Source organism: Antrostomus carolinensis, unplaced genomic scaffold, assembly GCF_000700745.2.
Source record: "Antrostomus carolinensis isolate BGI_N321 unplaced genomic scaffold, ASM70074v2 scaffold4605, whole genome shotgun sequence".
Classification (NCBI taxonomy): domain Eukaryota; kingdom Metazoa; phylum Chordata; class Aves; order Caprimulgiformes; family Caprimulgidae; genus Antrostomus; species Antrostomus carolinensis.
This window is the reverse complement of record NW_010314087.1, coordinates 4058-23627: the sequence shown is the minus strand read 5'-3', so window position 1 is coordinate 23627 and position 19570 is coordinate 4058. Positions and strand designations below refer to the sequence as shown.

At 42.1% G+C, this 19570-nt stretch overlaps 1 protein-coding gene across 1 annotated transcript; it reads right to left on the bottom strand.

The window, feature by feature from the left end:
- Window positions 1-296: 296 nt before the first annotated feature.
- RNF144B (ring finger protein 144B) lies at window positions 297-18800 on the bottom strand. The gene is made up of 6 exons (XM_010167507.1): window positions 18702-18800; window positions 10174-10234; window positions 3538-3742; window positions 2379-2523; window positions 635-724; window positions 297-437 (listed from the first exon to the last, which is right to left on the bottom strand). The coding sequence occupies exons 1-6, from the start codon at window positions 18789-18791 to the stop codon at window positions 297-299; spliced, it is 732 nt and encodes a 243-aa protein (XP_010165809.1). The 5' UTR covers window positions 18792-18800.
- Window positions 18801-19570: the final 770 nt, after the last annotated feature.

Below are 19570 nucleotides of genomic sequence, written 5' to 3'. Positions count from 1 at the left end.
AATGGTTAAGTTCCAGCAGTCTCAGAAGGTGGCTTATATGTAAGGGTATGAACTACTGAAGTGTCCCATTTTCCTTTTATAAAACAAAATCTTATACCATATGTACTGCACAATTATCTAGACTTTTCCCACACTGGGATTTGTTAGTGATTGAGTAGCCTGTAAAGAATAGGCACTTATCCCAAGAATTGGCAGAAAAGGGAGTATTATTTGGTAGGTATGGCACCAAAATACAACCACTGTGCTTTCTCACACACGTACACTGTACAGGTGGAGGCTCAAACAGACACTGAGTTTTAAGTTGTTGGTGGGCCGTGTTTTTTCTTTTTGCTTCGGCAAGATTTGCAAATGCAGCAGATGATGCACGGAGATGCCACGAGTAGCAAGGGAGAGGTCACCAATGCTATGATCCCTAGTCCAACGAGGATCCCCACAACCTGAAAGACATGGTGGTAAAAAATAGGTATTCAGCTAATGTGGAAAATAAAATACACGTGTGCATGCATAAGCACGGCACAGGGAAACAGAAAAGAGATGCAAATACTAAAATAAACATCTTGGTCCTTCACTGAAGGGTAAAATCCCTTTGCTTCATCCATGCATGAGAACTCTGCTCAGCTGACTAGGAATGCACCTGTGTTCTGTTCCACATCACCGAGGCCCGTGAGTGGCCCAGCTTGTTTCTGCAAGGGCCTCTGTCGTAATGTCTTAAGAAGATATCGTTCTGAAAAACAAAAGGAGAAGATGTAAGTGCAGTTACAGTACTGCAGGGAGACGTTCAAGACTGGACTGGAAATACAACTTTCCCGACACTCCTTTAAAATTACCAGCTGCTGGCAGACAATTTCACTTGGTTTCCAAATAATTCTCTGGAGAAACTTCTTTCAGTTTCAAAAAGTGTGGTGTGTTTGGGATCTGACCTACTGTATAGCATCTTTCCTCCTCCACTTTTAAAAAGCATAAGTGGTGCACCTATTGCACAAGTATATGTCTGTAATTTGGTGAAGATAAGGGGGCCTGTAAAAAACAGGTATCTTGGAAAGCTAGAAATCTGAAGCATCATCTTCCTGAGGTACTTCTACCTTCTGTTCTCCGGCTGTCCTTGCATTTCAGAGTCATTTTCTTCCTAGGCTTAACAGGAAAATTTAAAAAGTAGGAAATCCCTGTTTCTTTTCTCTTTTCCCAGTAATACTTACTAAATTATCCATTTTATCTTCAGAAGGTGACTAATGCCCTGCATTACCCTCCCCTAGCCTGATGCTGCTTCCTCTTTCATTTCTCAGCCTTACTCTTCGGCTCTGCCAATATCACCTTCATCTACACCTGCAGCTCCTGTAACCCTGCACGTTTAAAAAAACTGCTTTGGAATCACACAACTACAGTTGTTTTTTTTTCCTTTCTCCTTTGAACTGCCTGTGAGAAACTGAGACTCTCCCAGCTCAGCAGAGTGTTAAGCAATCATTGTGTACTGCGTGTACTCGGAGGCAAGCCGTAAGACCCGTGTTGAAAAAGCACGCTCACACGGACAGAAATGGGACACAGAGCCAAGCAAAACCTGTTTAGCATGCTGAGAAAAGGAATGATAAAGAATGAGGAAGTTTCATTGTTTGCTGGCTATGGAGTAGGAAAAAGAAGAAAAGAAAAGCCATGCAGCAACTAATACTTTATTTCAAGTGCTAGTGAAGCCCTTTTCACACTCCCACAGTTGTTACTGATGACTGTGCCAAAAAGGGAAGCTGTCATATACACAAGCACATTACTTCCTGTACTTCTAATCGAAACATGATGTCCACATGAGTTGAAACTAATTGGTATCACCTAAGAAATAACTAGCAACCTGGACTTCATAATCCATGCTCATATTTATCCTCAAGCCTACTAACCAATCATTATCTTCAGCAAACACAGAACTAGAGATGGACTAGTCAAGAGACCTAGTCCATATGAGCTCTTAACGCGTCCCCCTTCACCCAGTACCATACCCCATTTTTTGGACAGACTGTGACCCTTGCAATTGGGTCAGGCAAAAGACACTTCCTGGCTCTCAACCAAACTGATTTTAGCTACTGCACTGGAAGAGGGAGTCTGAGGAAGGTAGTACTGGAATGAAAACTCCAGAAAGCAACCAGGCTGTCCCATTTCCCTCAAAGAACTACCATAAGACTCACAAACATGGCTATGATCCTTTATGGAAAAAAAGGATGTTGATATAAATAAAAGCATTGGATGAACAAGAAGAAAGAAATTAAGTTAAAAGCTGAACTGAGCCAAGACGTTCACTGGGATATCAATGAGTTGATGAAGATCTTGTAGTGGGCCTCAGACTAACCCCCAACCCCGTTACCATTTATCTAGGTGGTTTCTGATCCAGCACTTACATCCAAGTTCTGTAGGCAGTACCAGCAAAACGTGTGCTTGCAGTTCTTGCACATCATCTGAGCACAGCCCTCGTTTCGCTCAATATAGATCCTACAAACTGGGCACTGCTTAATTGGTGTCTCTGTCTCCGTTCCAATAAGTGATCTAGAAGAGAAAGAAAACATTAAAGTGAAATGTGAATGCAATTACTGTTGATGTTCAGCTCCATTGTCTAATGTGCACTGTGCTTATTTTCCAGAGCATCTAATGTTGTCTTAATGCACTTAATGTGTGCAGCTTGTTCAATGCATACAACGCAGTGAAATATACTCACTACTAGGTGTACAATTATTAATATCATGTAAAAGGGTAACTCCATTCTCTACATAAAACCAGTACTCACTATACCCTCAATTGTATCACCTAGAGCATTAGAAATTACCACTTTGTAAGGCAGCTTGCAGCAATAATTTAACAGGACTAGATTATGCAACTCAGCACTGTCCCTGCCTGAACAAAACAGCCTTAAAATCCACCAAAATCAAGCCACAGATCAAACCTGGAGAAGAAAAATTACAGTGAGAGCTCTTTCATAACTCCTATTCAATGAAGTCTGGAGCAGGCAAAATGCTTAGATTTTAAGCAAGTCTTTATTTTTTTGTAAAAAATGATAGAAAACTTTGAATACACATGACTGAACGTAATCTGATTCTGAAAACAAAGATGGATGGCCACAGACATTATATCATTTAAACACAAAAGCGTTTTCTTCCTGTTAATTAATACCTTGTGTAATCCTATCTGTAGGTTGTTTACACCTATGTAAAATGAACATGAATCAGATTTCTCACACCAAATGAGACATTTTACACCCACTCTGCATAAGAGTTAAGATCCTTCTATACAGAGGTTCTATAAATAGTAAGCAGGGGTGATCACAGGATAAGCCAAGTTTGGATTCTGAATATTAGTGTTTTGTAATTTTTGTATGGACACAAGTTATAATTCTAGCATGTGAACAAAGCTTTTAGGCAGATCCAAAGCCCTGGAGGGCTTCACCTTTCAGAAGTGTCAATGGCATCCCAAGTGTGATAAGTAGCCAAATAATATTTGTGAGGTGTTACCTCTGTGCCAAAAAGAACCAAAAGACTGTGTGGCCTCCGTGGGTTCCCCTCTTACCCCTGCTCGCTTGGTACTAGAGTAGTTTGGTTTTCCTGGCATAGGTGCTGCGGGTGCCACGTGTCCTTGCAAGAGGAGCAAAACATCAGGTGGCAAGCTGGGCACTCCACCGGCACCGGTGCTCCTGACTTGTTCAGTGCAATACAGCACACTGTTTGGCAGTCGGCTGCAGGGCACCACGTTCTTTGGGGGTCCAAGTAGACTTCTGAAATGTAACAGAGAGAGAAAAATAAAAGTTTATACAGTTCCCTTCTCATTCCAGCAACGTGTGTCTAGGTGTGCAAGACGCAGTTCTGCACGTGGGTGGGGAAGCTGAAGCCTCCTGAGCCCACGGGCATTCAAGCCTACTCCTCTTCTTTAGGCAGGTCTGCAACTGCGCCCTGCAGAGGCAGCCGCACTGGAAGCATCGCAGGAATGGCAACACACAACTTGGGACATATTCTTTGCCTTTACAGGGAGGTAAAAAAGACAAACATAACTGCTGCTTGCTAAGAAGCACGTGTCTGGTGACATTAGGCCATTCCATGTCTTTCATGTGTGCAAGCCACGCAGCATCTTTCATGTAAATAGCAGAGGGACTGTCATGAATTAATGTCAAGTTACTTTCCATGCCTTATTTCCTTCTTTCTATCTACAAACTCCAATTAATATTCACTTTATTATATGAACATTATTTCTCAGGCACCAGATTACAACAATAGTCAACACAAGATTCAGGGTGGAGACACTGAGTTACGGACATCACTGCAGGGCAGTGAATGACATGATTGATTCCTCCTCTTGCTCCCCAACCTTTATTCCAGGAATTTGGGCTTGGAACAGAACCACAACTAAAATAAGTTCATTGTTAGGAGCAGCCCATTGTGTGTACGCTTTATACTGGCTCTGGTCCATGAGGTGCAGCCAAACACTCACAGAATCACAGAATGTTGGGGATTGGAAGGGACCTCGAAAGATCATCCAGTCCAACCCCCTGCCAGAGCAGGAACCTAAATGAGATCACACAGGAAGGCGTCCAGGCAGGTCTTGAATGTCTCCAGAGAAGGAGACTCCACACCCTCCCTGGGCAGCCTGTCCCAGGGCTCTGTCACCCTCACAGTAAAGAAGTTTCTTCTCAAGTTTAAGTGGAACCTCCTGTGTTCCAGCTCACACCCATTGCCCCTTGTCCTACCATTGGGCATCACTGAGAAGAGCACCCACTGAGAAGAGCGCTCCCACCCTGCAGAGCTACCTACATCTCCTCCTTCCCTGGGAGCTCTCTGGTACCACCATTGAAAATAAATAGATGGAGGGGATGTCTCACGAACAGGTGGAGATCCCTGACTGTGAGATGTCAAAAGCCATTACAATGTTCTAACAGCAGTTAAAATATTGTCCCACTTAAAACAAAAGGCTGCACAAGGGCTCCTGACTTATGTTCTCTGGAAAATTTTGCTGAACCAGTTGAAGGGATCTGCTCCTATGTACACACCCCTGCCTGCACTGCTCCTCTGGCAGGAGACTGCTGGTAGCCCACAGTGAAGGGGGCTGGTGGATGGATATTGAGCAGATGCTCCAGTCAGCATCAAAACCAGTGATACCAGTTCAGTGTCCAGATAACCAGAAACTAGAAACTGTACAACTATAAAGGTGTTCCAAGAAGTACAACTTTCTCCCAGGCTCTCAAGCATTTAGATACACCCGTATAAACACCTGGGGAGAAGGACACCCCACAAATTTCATAATCTGACGTGCACTAGAAACTGAATTATTTTCCAGTATGCCAAACCTCTCTGTTCACCTTGAAAATTTCCAGCGTCCTTAAAGCCATCCCTCCCTCCCTCCCTTTTGCCCAGGACAATGATGGTGAGGAACCATTTAAGGATGATCATCCTCTCTGCTGGCTGCAGGACACACAGGTACACAGTGCTCTGACTACAGGTAATTTTTAAGTCTGTGTCAAAGTGGTCTGACAGTTGTGCAGAATTTCTACATCCATGGCAAAGACTGTCATCTATTGTCTAGGTAGTGCAAGCAAAACACCTGTAACATCTACCTCCAGCCACTTCATCAATCTAGTTCCCTTCTTTCCTCTTATTATTTCCTCTTATTCTCCTTCACGTGCTTCCTTTGCCCCCCAAAACAAACACTTTGCCTTCTACTGAATGAACGCCACAACAAAACACTTTGCAGCTTCATTTGTGGGGAGAAGAGAGAGACATGGATGGGCAGTATAAGCCATTTTGCATTTTTACATACTTTTAAAAAGTAGTGTCCTGACTGAGAAATCATTATTTCTGTAGCTTCCCTAGGTGTGCCTTAAAAGAAACTCTGAACTGGGTAAGACCATGGCCTAGTACTGGCTATTGCATTTAAGTCTTCCTGCAGTAGGTCCTGTACGCTTTCTCCTGCTAAACAGCAGTTAAAATGAGATGAAGTGGAGTTCCTGCAGATAGCTGCTTAACATACTCAACTTTGGAAACCTAAATTCTCCTATCCTGTTTTTGGATGAAAGACAGGATGTCTGGTTTTGACATCATTGGAAGGAGGGGAGTTGGGTTGTAAATCTTACTGATTTCTACCAACTTGTTGCAGCAAGATGTAATGCATGACATGAAACTCCCTCCTCTCACACTTCCTCCATTTTACAAAGAACCTACAGATGGTGTTTTGCAATCCATGTTGTCTCATACTGTTTGGTTTACCATGGAGTACAAGTGAAACCAGAAAAAAACTAAAAAGGAGCAGCCAAAAAAACAAAAGGAAAAAGGCAAAATATTGCTCTGACAAGCTGCTCCATCTTTTGGTTTGGTCCATTTCTCTCCTGAGCCTTTCCTCTGCTCCACCACTGCCAATTCAGCCACGCTCACCCCACTCTCAGGAGGAAAGCCTTCCAAAACAGCGCCAGTAACGACAGGGATCTGGCCAGTTTTTGCAAAACACACAAGCAAGCAGGTGAGATCGGGGAGACAGACAGGGGAAATGCAGCACCCCGAAGAAAGGAGAATTTCTGGCTCAGGAGAGGTACCCACTGAAAAGATGAGCCCGTGCCTTTCACAGAATATCAGGAATATCTCCTTTTAAAATGGACTAGTTTTCAATCAGACATAAAATGGAGGTTCTCATCATCTACCACTTGACCTATTGGGCAATTGTTACAGAAATAGAAATATAATGCATAATGTCCTAACCACATCCTACTCCTCTGTTTCGTTACTTCTGATGACCACATCAACCCCATCCTAAACAGAGACAGAGCAATTCCTGTTTCTTCTATTAAAATATGCTGCACGGAAGCTCTGTGGCAAGGTCCTGACTGGATACTGAGAAGTTACAGATATGTAAGAAAGCTTGATTTTAAGCCTGAAAACATTTGCACTCTAAGAACACAAAAACCCCAAGAGGATAGAATATTTTCATTGCATTCCTTATTAAACTAATAAAGTGTATACAATCATATGCCAACTACTTCTCACAACTTTTTTCATCCAATATTATCTGTCTAGTTTTTTAAAAAACAAAGAAAGGGACAGGAAATATATTTTATTAAAATAACTGGCACAGACAGGGGATGAGGAAGATAACTTCTGGATGTATAAGTCCTTCTTCAAAATTTTCCTCAAAATTCATCCTGCAATGGAAAATGCCTGGAAGGGTGAGAAGCATTGGCTTTACCAATTGCTTGAAGACTGGTGAGCAAAGACTACAGAGCAGGAGCATAAAGATGACCCAAGAAGTTGATCATTTATTTCTAGTAAAGCAAAGGGGATGCTGAAGCAGAGAGCCCACATCTCAACAGAACAAAGCTGAGAGAAGAAGGTTCCAAATGTAGGATGCTGAAAGGTTTGAATAAAGGGCTTTGCTGATCAGAGCAAAAGTCATGAAGAACACTGTAGCACCTGCCTGTTTTAAGAATCAGAATTTGTCCTATTGCATTTGCAAACATGGAAAAGATGATGGTACACTTCAGACAGCAAGGTCTGGAAAACTCATTGCTCTCTATTCCCCTTACCATGCTGACTCCTTCCCCTCAGCAACAAAAAAACCTAGTGAGCCCAAGCCAGCTCTTCCCCAGCACCTGGTCTGAAGATAAAACTTGAAAACTAAGAAGAAAAGGGAACTCAAAATATTTCACATATAAAGGTTTTCTTCATTTTTAAATGAAGCCTGAAAGGCTGATAAGAGCAGTGCTACTATTATGCTGTATTTTGGTTCTTCAAAATGTTCTCGTTAAGTCAATCAAATTAATTCATGGCCCTCAGAAGATGTATTTGGTCCAGCTTCTGGCTGACATCAGCTCTGCCCACTTGGCTGCATCCTAAGTGGAGGTTCACATGTTTTTAGGGAAAGGCCCATGGTTCAACACAAAGATTGATTAATTGGTCTGATGCTCAGTCAAGGAACCACGACTGAGTTTGGCTTAGGGCTGGTGTGAGAAAGGATCATGAGGCACACGGCGTTTGTGGTTGGCAAGAGTTAGGCAGCAGCAGCCTGGGCTTTGGGTAGTGCTGAATTTGAAAAGGGCTAGGTTGTGCTATCATAGAATCATTTCTGCTGGAAAAGACCTTTAAGATCATAGAGTCCAACTGTAGAACATCGAGTCCAACCATATGGTTGACACAGACACAAGGCACATGTCAGGTCTCAGTTGCCAGGAGATGCTGGGCAGACTCCAGGTCAGAATTCAGCCCCAGCAGGTGCCATCAGGAAGGTTTATTGCTAGTTGCAGAACAAGACCATCAGACCAGTGTTGGTGTTGGTCAGGACAGGCAGGCTTTGCCAGGCTGGGGTCAGGTCTGAGAACAAAGCTTCAGGCCAGCAGAAGCTCATAAGCCAGGTCCAGCTGATGAGTTCCCAAAAGGGCAGTTCCCCTTGAGGACAATGCTAAATCTAGAATTGGCAAAAGGTCTTGGTTGGGGCTGGGCTTAGTGCTGGTGTCCAAGCCAGAGCCCGAGTTAGCAAGAAATGTTGTTCCCAGGCATCAGTAAACTGGATTTATTGCTGGGGCCAATAGGCAAAGCCAAACGGCCAGGGATTAAGCCTGCCTCTTGGATGCCAGTTTTACTCATCATAAAGGAGAAAGGACAGATCTTAGAAATATCATGAAGAGAGGTAGTGGAGGTGGAGTAGGACTTGTTAGACTTAGGCAAGAAAGAAAAGGGAAGGAGGATTTATTTAAAAAAATAGACAAGTTCCAGGCTTCTGTACGTAGGAGGCAGTAAGAAAAAAAATCAAATGTAATAGGGAGTTGGACAAAAGATCATGAGTTCAGCTTTGGCTAGTTATAGAGGAGGAGATATCAGGAAATCATTAGTTTCACAGTCTCCAGTTAAAAAAAAGGTTTTACATAAAAGAGATTTTTGTATTGCAAGAATACCTCTCTTTATTAAGCCTTTAATACGCTGATTTAACAAGCTCTGATTTCCACTGTCTAGGCTGCAGATAAGCTACTGCTTGGCTTACAAATAGGAGTGACTTCCTAAGGAATTAAGGGTAAACAAGAAGAAGGTAAAATAGGAGTGAGAAATAAAAAATGAAAGCAGGGTTTGGGATTTTTTTGTCTTTTTTGGACTGAGTGCATGCAAACCATAGCTACAGTCTGCATCTGCCCATGAACTCTGGATCATATCTGGGGATATTAATTCTGTGGTTTTCGTACTTCATGGTCATTCCAGCATACGTCATGCCAGGCAAGATACTGTAAAAAAACCATATATTCTTCTATCTGACCATATTTTAAAGTGCATTACTGTACCTAACTCCTGTGAACCTCTTCATTTTCATACAGAGTCCCAATCCATCTGCATCTAAGGATGCAGGTAAAACAGGAGCACGAATACAGTCTTTAGAGGAAAGTTTGAAAGCAGTCACGGCCAGGGCAGATCAGACCCGAACACCCACCCTGCAAATCACCACAGAGTGGGTTCTTTGACCACTGCAACTTCCAGCTGAGACTTTCAAGTTGGTGTCCATCTTTAAAACCATCACAGGAGCTCACTGCAGGACTTAGCAATTTTCTTTTTCAGCCTTGGCAAGGAATTGTCTCCTGAAGCAGAAGGCTGACCTCTGGCATAGGAAAACCTCGCCCCAGTAAAACCTTCAGTTTCAAACTTTACTAACAGGCCTTACACAGTAACAAGGGGTCCAATTATCCCTCAGGAAAAAATAAAATATACTAGATTAACACACACGAGGCTCCTACAGAAGAAAAGCTCTCTTGCAGGGTTGTTTGCAAAAATCCCCATCAGACTGCAGGGTCTCTGTGTCCCTCAGAATTTCTAAAGATCCCTATGATGTATGAAAGGATTGTGTGAGCCCTGCACCAGCCTCTAGCACCTTGTCTACCAGTACAACCACCACCCAGGATGAGCACGCTGCCGGAAGATGATGGAGGCTCAGGCACACAATCTGAGAGTATTGCCCACAAGCTTGAGTAAAAGTGTGGTATTTCAGTAAGATGCCACTCTGTGGATTCTGCTCCACTGAAATAATTTCAAATTTGTCTGTAGAGCACAGTCAGACCTAGTGGTTGCACTCAAAACTATTTCTTCATCTCTTCCTTCAATGGCCCAACAGGCTTTGTCTTTGCAGTACACAACACTGCTGCCTCTACTGACATTTTAAAAGTTAAGGTAACAGAAATCAAAAGGTTCACACCTCGTTCAAACTTCAGCCTCTTGTATAACTGAAACTGGTCAACAGGCACCAAACAGGCAATCTGAAATGAGACACAAACACACAGAAAAAGCATTAGAAAACACAGAAACATGAAAAAAATTAATAACCATCCTGTTCTACACGCATGCTCTCCTGAGCTGGCTCTCAAATCCACCTTCTTTTCCTGCTTGCTTTTCTCCACCATGTTCCTCCATACCTTGACTTCCTTCTCCAAAGTGTAAAGTAGTTCTTCACCTTGCCTATTTCAGCCACACAGCCCAACAGTTCAGCTCACATCTTTCTTACCATGCATAGGAAAGCCTTGTTTGTGGATGCTGTATTTACTCGAGGCTTCTCAGTTTTATTTCATGTAGGTTTAACGTAAGGAAGAGTGACAGCTTGCCAGCCTTGGAGACTGCAGCCTGTTGTCATGTCCAAGAATACAGCTCAAACGAATGGTTCCTCATTCATGTCTCCCACTCTTAATGGCAGAGGTCACTTAGCTCTCAGGAACTTAGAAGCTAGTCTGGTTTCCACTTTTTATTCACTTAATGGGTTTTAGGCTGGGACAGTTAATGCCATTGCTGTTGGAATTTGCCTTAGACACACACCAGCCCACTGGGAACTGGCCTGAAGTTAATAAATCTAGTTGGCGTAGACAAACAGGCTTTGCTGATGCATTGTACACACTACCATCATTAACCTAGCAACCTAAAAGGCTAAATGCTCTAATCTCCAATTAACAGCCTACGTAAGAAAACCAAGTACCCTATTTAAAACTAATGAGCAAACCTGCATACAGGGCAAGGAGGGGTTCAAAAGAAAATTTACAGATACTTCAGGAGCCACAAGTTTGTTGGACACAAAATCTGAGATCATTCTCTTTCATCCATTTGTAATATTGTACCAGCACGGAAAATGTCATTCTCTTTTACTGAAAATAAACCTAGAATAATACCAATACAAGACTTGATCATTTAAAGCACTATGAGACACGGTAGAACTGACAGCTTCAAAGTGAAAGATGCTCAACCCTCACATCCAGTATCCCACTACAGTCCTTCAGATTACTGTAAAAGGCAAAATTTTGCCCTCAGTGAGGTGGGCACTGTCCCTTGCTGTCCTTCTGGGTTGTGTGACACAGGCCTCATGAGAAGAAATACAAAACCAAAAAAACTCAAAACGTATTCAGTATCATGCTGTGAATACATCTGCATTTGTAGATAGAAAAAAGAAAAGCAAATAATATATCCACTGGTATATGATAAAATATTAAATTGCTTTATTAAGATATGAAATAATTGGAATTAAAATCGCATTTTGAAGCAGATGTTTGGATAATTTCTTTGACCTAACCCAATGTCATACAAAAAATAATCCAACTGATGTCAAGATTGAAGTGTTCAAAGGTGTTTGAAAGACTTACAGTTGAAGAAATTAAAGGATTTAGTATCAAAACACCAACAGATCTTTACAAAACATACCCTTAGTCTAGTAAGTCTGTCCTGGGGTCAAAGTACTGTCCTCATTCAGTTTCTGAATTCAGGGTGTAAGATATATTTAATATAAAAGTATGTACACAGCTAAACAATATTTCATTAATATGACTGTAAGAAGCGGAGAGCTTCCTGGGAAACTCTTCATCTGTTCATTAGAAGTCGGCTGAAACACTCTTGGAAAACAAATAATAACTTACTCAAACAAAGAATAAAGAGTGAAGTTCAGCAGCTTCAGCAAAGAATGAAGCCAACCAACAGAGTTCTGTAAAACCCACAAGACACATCATTTCAGTATTGCCCACCCCTCCCCGGGGTAGCTTCAAAATGAAATAGAGTTTGGGGGGGGAGTGGGGAATTTTAGAAAAGTCATCTGCTTTTCTCTGGCTGGGGGAACGTTGGCAACTACTTTAGATTTTCCTTCATTAGGACTAGAGTAAAAGAGCGAGTCTCAATTCTGCCAGAGCCACTGCAGTGAACTCGTTAGTTGTCTGGGGTCTTTCTGTTCTTGTTCTTGCTTTTAACAATTAGTTTTTCAAGAGCAGTTCTATTGAGCCCAGAATTTCCCGTGTATTAAAAATCAGCCTTTTTGATTCCAGTGGGAGCAGAGTTAGGAGTTTTATTGCAGATTTCAATAGGAAGCAGAGTCAGTGCTGAAAGCTTCCCTTTCTCCTAGTGAAAACCTGATCTTACCATGGCAGCCTTCCGCACCAGTTTCACCCAACCCTACTCTTCTTCCTACATAGCCTCTTCCACAGCTTAGATCCCCCATCCCTGCATGCAGCCCCACGTGCTGAACACACACAGCCTGGAACTTCTGATTTGAAAGATCAGGTCCTTATAGCACCCACAATGAGGTTTGACCTGAGAGGTGCTGAGCCGAAGCCCCTCAGAGGTTTAATATCTTTAAGCATGAGAAAAGGAAAGCACCATCTGCTGCTGCCTGAATTCAGTGCCATAGCAAAGCTCTAGGAGCAAACTCAATTGGGAAAAACCAAAAATAAAAATTAAGCATATCAGGTCTCCTCCTAAAAAACAGCAATTCCTTTCCACAGTGAACTTTTAATCTTATTTACGCTTAATCAGGAAGGACACCCATAAGCACAATAAAGGGATTTATCTCCTCCTACTTGGCATCAGAGCCTAAATGTTCATTTTCATCCAACATCTCTAGTCCCACCCAGGAATCCATCCCAAACACCTCCTCTCCTGCACAACTGCACATGCCCTGAGGATGGACAGAGGATGGAGATCTGGGAGGGAAACAAACCAGCAACACAGCAGATGGCAAAGAGCCAAAAGAGAAAGACCATGAGCACATCAGAGAGCAGACATTTCTCATTCTAGGCTATGAAATATTCAATGCAGCAAGAAATGCTACAGGACAAGTTTTAGGGCTTTAAAAAAAACCCACTGGGTTATAGTTACAATAAAAACCCTTAAAGAAAATGAGAGGCAAGGACTCTCCTCTCCTGAAAAGATATTGATTTAGATTTGTCAGACTGTTGGGAGTTGAAGTAAGTTTTCTTATTGAAACTTACCCTGTAAGCAATGTCTGCAGTTAGAGTACCCTAGTTATGGAGCACAAGAACACATAAGAGCTCTCACTAAGAACAGCAGCTTTCACCTGAAGTAAAAATATCCATGGAAAAAAAAGCAAAATTTTGAAGGCTTGCTACCACAAAAGCCTCCAGCTGGATCCCTGCCAAGTGTCCAAATGTGGTACGATAACCAGGGGTGCTATTTCTACACGAGACAAAAGAGCAAAGGAAGAAAAATGAAAGGGTTTGAAATAATTGGGTTCAGTTTACAGAGGGGCAGACTGTTCCTTTTAACCTGGGCAGTGCAGTAACCAGGAGCCGAGGAAGAACAACTCCCCTGTTTTCAAACACTGGCTACCACAGTGGAAAGGGAAAATCACTACTCCACCTATTCTCAGGCTTTCGAGAGAGATGCAAGGAGGCAATAAAGAAAACTGCATAGATCTTAACTTCCTTTCACACCCATATAAATCAAACCTCAATAGTGCCAAGGGAGGAAAGTTCACCAGGACAAGTGCTTCTCCCTTTCTTGCTTTAGCAGATATGCAGCGAGGGCAGATCCTGCGCTGGCAGCAGCGACTGCTACTTGCAAAGGGTTGCACTGGCCACCTCTGCAGAAGTCCCACTCACAGAGGCACTGTCTAGTCTTGCAAGGAGTGCAAAACAGTTTTACCTTGAGCTACAGTTTGCTTTTGAAAGGGGTATGGGGGTTTAGTCTCTTTATTGTTAGAAATTACACCCACACCTTTCTTCATCGGCTACCGTGCTCACTGGAGTCATCATGAAATATAAATGATTCATTTTCTCCTGGAAGCAGTTCTTCTCTTCTCTAGTGACAAATAAAAACAAAATTAAAACTCTCCCATTTGCAGCCCTTGGATTTATTTAAAAACAAGTAAATAAGAAGAACAAAAATTTTAATTTGAGCCTGAAAAAGATAGGTTAGCCTGCAACATTTTCTCACCTTCCTCCTCATTTTACCATTTCAATTGCCTCTAGCAAAATGTAAACCAATTTTCAAATTAAAAATAAAACTGGTATGTTAAACTGACTCCCAATGGGATTTTTGTTCAGCTATGTATGGGATATAACACAATTAAGAATTCTAAGATCTGGGTCACTGTCCTATTTCAGCAGCACTTTACACAGCGCTGACAACCCCTTCTCAGGTTAGCATGGGTGTACATCATGGATTTACACAGATGGAGGGAGCAGAATCTGCACTGCAAGCAAAGGGGTAATTCTCCTTGCCAAACTTAAGAGGCAGAAGGAGAGCCCAAATCAGTATCTACTTTACTGCCTGCTGCACAGTTTTAATCCGAATCAGATTATGTTTAAATGGATCAGTGGCATCAACATTACAAGCTTCAAAACAATACAGGAATCAGAAATAGCAAAGCACAATCTCCTGGACATGAGGAATCCCTGTATGCAGCAGCTGACACTTACCCTGACTCAAAGCTTACACTGGTGATTGGATTTGCAGCAAGTAAAACCGTTTCAAACCATAATAAATTACTCCTTATTTAGATTAGGGATATTAACTGGCCCAATTAAATCAATGGAGCAAATTCCCAAGAGAGGCAGACAGTAGCAGTCTGCACAGTTTAAAGAGAACTGCATTAACATAAAATGTTCCTTCTACCTTCTGCTTCCAGGAATGAATCCAAATCATCTTTGTTTATTGTACTATTAGAGCCTGAAAGGACAAACATCTTGTTTAACGAGATTGCTTTTAAACTTCTTTTTTCTTTGTGTAACCAGCTATTTGAAACAGTCTGTAGCCAAAAACCATTGCCTTCCCACTGCCAACACCCATTTATTTCTACTTAATACCAGCTATACTACAAGCAGCTGCTATCTTGACGTAAGAGATATGACCTACGATTGCACTTGATTTCAAGCACTCCAGTAGAAATACTCCTTCTGTTTGAACACACTATTTGGCAAAAAAAACCCAACAAACCTGCTGGGGAACATAGCAGTGTCGACTAGATTTTGTTATAAGTAAAAATAAAAAACAACCAAACACAGGGGTTTCAGAAAATGTATTTTCAAAGTCCTGAAAAGTACTATTTTCAGTTTAAATTACTTTTCATTTTAAGATTTTAAGAATAAAAACCTAGAACATCTTCTCACTGAGGTGCAGTGAGACACAATGGTCTAGCTCACCAAAAGTACAGCCTTAACATCCCAACATCTCCTGTACTTGATGAATAAACCATTTACTCCCCAAACTCTGATGAAATATTCAACTGTTTTAGAGAGACACGTTCCTACTATTCACACTTGCTCATTTCTTCATGAGACATACAAGAAGAAATTCTATTCCCTGTTTAAAATATTAATCAAGAGTTTTTTGCCCCCTTCACTCCCTAAAAGCAACACAAGAAGCACGTGTCTCAGAGTCAAAGCAAGAGGTGTGAAATGTCTCTTATAATTCAGTACCAAACAAGATAAACTCTGAAGAATTTTACCAAGAAGATAAAACCGACTTATTTCACAATGAAGACAAACAGGTCACTGGAAAGCACTAGAGAAATGTTACACACTTTGAATAAGGACCTCAAGAGGGGGAATTAGAGGAACTTTCATAGCTTGTTATAAATTGCTTATAAGCTTTGTTATTAATTGTTCAGTTTCCTTATTGAAAAGAGCTCGATCCAAAATGCACTGAAGTCAATGGAAAGGCTTTTCTTCACTTCAAATTATGCCTAAGATGATCTTATCTCCCTTGTGCAGGCTAGGGCAAAAGGTATTTAAAAAGCAAACAAAACAACCACCTTAGCTAACATAATTAAATGCAATTTAGCCCAAAGTATAGGAACCAGTTTAACACCATGTCCATGACAAAGACAGTGTGAACTGACAGGTTTTCTCCAAACAGCAATGGTACCTGGTGAATGTCAGTCACAGCACAATCTGGAACAGAGACATGACATGAAAAATACACTTTTTCAAAACCCTGATGCTAACATAGGGGAGAAAAAAAGACCAATTTCTTCCCCCTCCCTCCTTGCCCCAGTAGAGGCAACATTTTGTTCCTCATGGCACTGTCCTTATGAAGAACCTTTTCCTGCCAGAAGCCAGAGACCAAACATCCAGACCCTTCAGAGAAGGCTCGTACTTTTAACACCAGGAGTTTCAGAGTGTGTAATGAGCAAACAGTAATTCTAAATAGTACTTACATGCCAAACAATAGTCATATTGAAGCACGTTCTCTATCATCTGAATAAAGTTCTGGTTTTTAAATAACAGCTTTTCATAGAATCACAGAATGGTTTGGGTGGGAAGGGACCTTAAAGCTCATCCAGTTCCAACCCCCCTGCCATCAGCAGGGACACCTTCCACTAGACCAGGTTGCTCAAAGCCTCATCCAGCCTGGCCTTAAACACTTCCAGGGAGGAGCAGCCACAGCTTCTCTGGGCAACCTGTTTTAAAGGCCCCATTTTCACATGGAACAGAAAAAAGAATAGAGAGTGCTCATACATAATCTGTAGCTAACATACTAATCTTCCAGATTATTAACGGAGATGATCTATTTTTCCTATTGTTCCTGAGGGGTTTTTTGGCTTTTCTTCCTTAAATAAATAGGTATTTGGTAAATACATAAGCAGTTCATTTTAACCAGGCTGGAGGCCTGTTTGCTTTTCAAGGGGAAGGTCTGTGCTTCAAGCACATTGCCAAGAGGGAGCCTCAGAACATTCATCCATCCACGGGACACTAATGCACATTTGGGCTGTTTAGTCATTCTGCCTTCAGCCCAAAAAGCAGGCAAGGATGAAGCTAATGGTCCATTAATACACACCCTGGAGTGTCCTCCTGCTTTACGAAGGGGAAATATATCTCTGTAATTCCTATAACATCATAACCCCAGCTTAACAGAGCAGAATTCTTCTGACCATTTGTTAATTTTCTTTAAAAAATGCATTTTCAGTAAAGGCTAGTTGCCTCCAATCCGGTGTGATGGGTGGGAGGGACATTGCTATGCCCTCTCTGGATCTATGCAGAAGAAAGGAGGAAGGCAAACAGTTGGCTACTTTCCACAATAGCTGGATTCAGCCAAAGAAAAGCTCCACCGTATGTCTGCATGCCATAACAAACATAGCTGCAATTCCCAGGCCCTGATTCAGCAAAGCACAGCATTTCCAATGCATGCTGGGGAGGAAATCCTGAGATTTTTCTGGAGAAAAAGGCATTTTGGGTATTGGGAATTGCATTGCCACTGACTGCATTTGAATAGGATTATATACTTCCACCACAGTTATGTCATCTGTTTACAAAGGCCTCAAGGGAACCCAGAAAAGAAAGTTATTTTCTTCAACTCAGGCATGGAGATCTGTTGTTTTTTTTATTTTATCTCTGCAAACAAATGCAGAGAGAAAGCACAAAACCAGCCAAAATCCCTGAGGCACCTTTTTTTCCTGGTCTGTTTTTTTTTTTTTTCCCCTGCATGTGTTCCCAGGCCCAGCAGGGACCTACCTGGCTCCCAAAGCAAGCAAGCAAGAACAGCCGCAGGGCAACATCGGATTTGCCCACAGTCTTCCATGGCCTTGCAGATGCACAGAGCAGCTGGCACGTGTGAGGGTACCAGCCACGCTGCCAACAGCTTCTCCCCACGTCATGGATTTGGTGCTAAGCCTAATGCAGAAGCTTTACACCAGCCCTAAGTCAGGCAGGAGGCTGCGTGAGCGTTGCTGGGAAGCCGTCAGGCAGCCTGGTAGGAGCCATCTACAGCCCGCTTGAAGCCCGCTGTCCCAAGCGGTGCAAGAAGGTCTGAGGAGCACATTTCCCCTCCAGTTTCTCCACCTCCAACTTTCAAACTGACCCTTCCAGTTTACTCTGGGAGATTGTGCACGTGTCAGACATACAAACGGTTCTGCCTAAACCTCATTTACCTTCTGAGCTCTCAACCTCTCCCGTCTCTGCCTTGAGTATGAAGACACTTCTCATATTTCTTAAGACCTACTTCCATGAGTGCTGTGCAGACACCTTTATTTCCCTGTAACTATAGAGTCTTGCATGTTTATATTGGGCTGCAAATTGGTTATTGCAGCCCAATATAAACACACACAAAGAAATTCTGGCCTTGTGTACCATCAGTTTGAGTTCTTGCTCTTGAGTTAAGAATGGTGAGGTGCAAGAACTTCAGTGCTGGCAGTCAAATCAAATCTGATTTAACTCACAGTACTAACAGAGGCTCAGCAATTCTGGAATACAGGGTATTCTGGTTAAGTCACCTGCATGGGTAATTCAGAGGTTGTCTGGATGCCAAGTAAGTCTTTCCTCAGGGCACACAGGGAGGTAAAAAGGGGGAAAACTCTTGGAAAACATCTGTTTGTTTCTAGTTCCTCTTGTCAGCCAGGCTTCTTGCCAAAAGATCATTAAAAGTAATCAAAGGGAGGAAAAAGTGCATGATTAAATTTATTATATAGAAAAGAAGTTTGAGGGGTTTATGTTAAAAAAAAGAGATAGAAAAAAGTGTTGATACCTCTGCTTCTTGTAGGGTCCCATGGTTCAAGCATACCATGTCTGGACACGTGATAGGAGAACCACAACCTTCTTGAATGGACAGCTGCATGTACTGTTTTAGGCACTAGAAACAAGACAAAAAGGAAAAAAAGTTATAGCCCACATGCTGGTAACACACAGATGCTAAAGATGCTGCACAGCTACCACCTCCACTGTCTTAATTGGCTGTCCTGAAGCTTCTGCACACAGAAAACATCAATTATAAACATGAATGCTACAAGTCATTGCATTGGAAAGAATGCAGCAAAGAACAATTAATTATGAATTACTTCACCTGCCAAGCATTGCATTTACCCAAGTCAACAAGTCAGTGCTAACAACCCCTACGCTCTGCTAAACTGGGATTGGAGGATTTAGCAGGGGGGAGTGGAGTATCTTTCATCCTAATTAAACAGGCTTTGCTCTTTTGTCTTTCCTCCTGTGTCCTTAATTCTGACGCTCAGCCAGCAGTCTCCATTTAGGAGACCTCATTTACAAGAGACTCCTGTTCTCAGCAGGATAAAAAGGGAAGGGGGTGTATAACCTGGTTAGGAGGTTATAATCTGCCCTAGAAGTTGTGCAGCTATCAGTTCCTTCCCTCCTCCTTCAACCCTCCAACAGAGATCAGGTAATTTCCATGGTTCATCATGATTTATCATCAGCCTCTAGTCTATTGAGCAGGAGTTCAAAGTCCAGTTCCAGTATGGACCCCTTCTTATGAATGTTTCCAAATTGTTTCATTACACAAAAATAGCAGGCTTCCCCCCTCCAAGAAAAAAAAAGCCCTCTGTTCACCCTACATTTTATTTGGCATGCCAGTTTCAAATATACTCAGCTTGTCTTTTTAAC

Excerpts from the sequence above, each read along its gene's own strand:
- RNF144B (XM_010167507.1), bottom strand. The coding sequence starts at position 18,791 with ATGCAGCTGTCCATTCAAGAAGGTTGTGGTTCTCCTATCACGTGTCCA. Across the intron at positions 3,743-10,173 it reads GAGGCTGAAGTTTGAACGAG|AAGTCTACTTGGACCCCCAA; the intron begins GTGTGAACCTTT and ends GTTACATTTCAG. Across the intron at positions 725-2,378 it reads ACTGCCTACAGAACTTGGAT|AACGATATCTTCTTAAGACA; the intron begins GTAAGTGCTGGA and ends TTTGTTTTTCAG.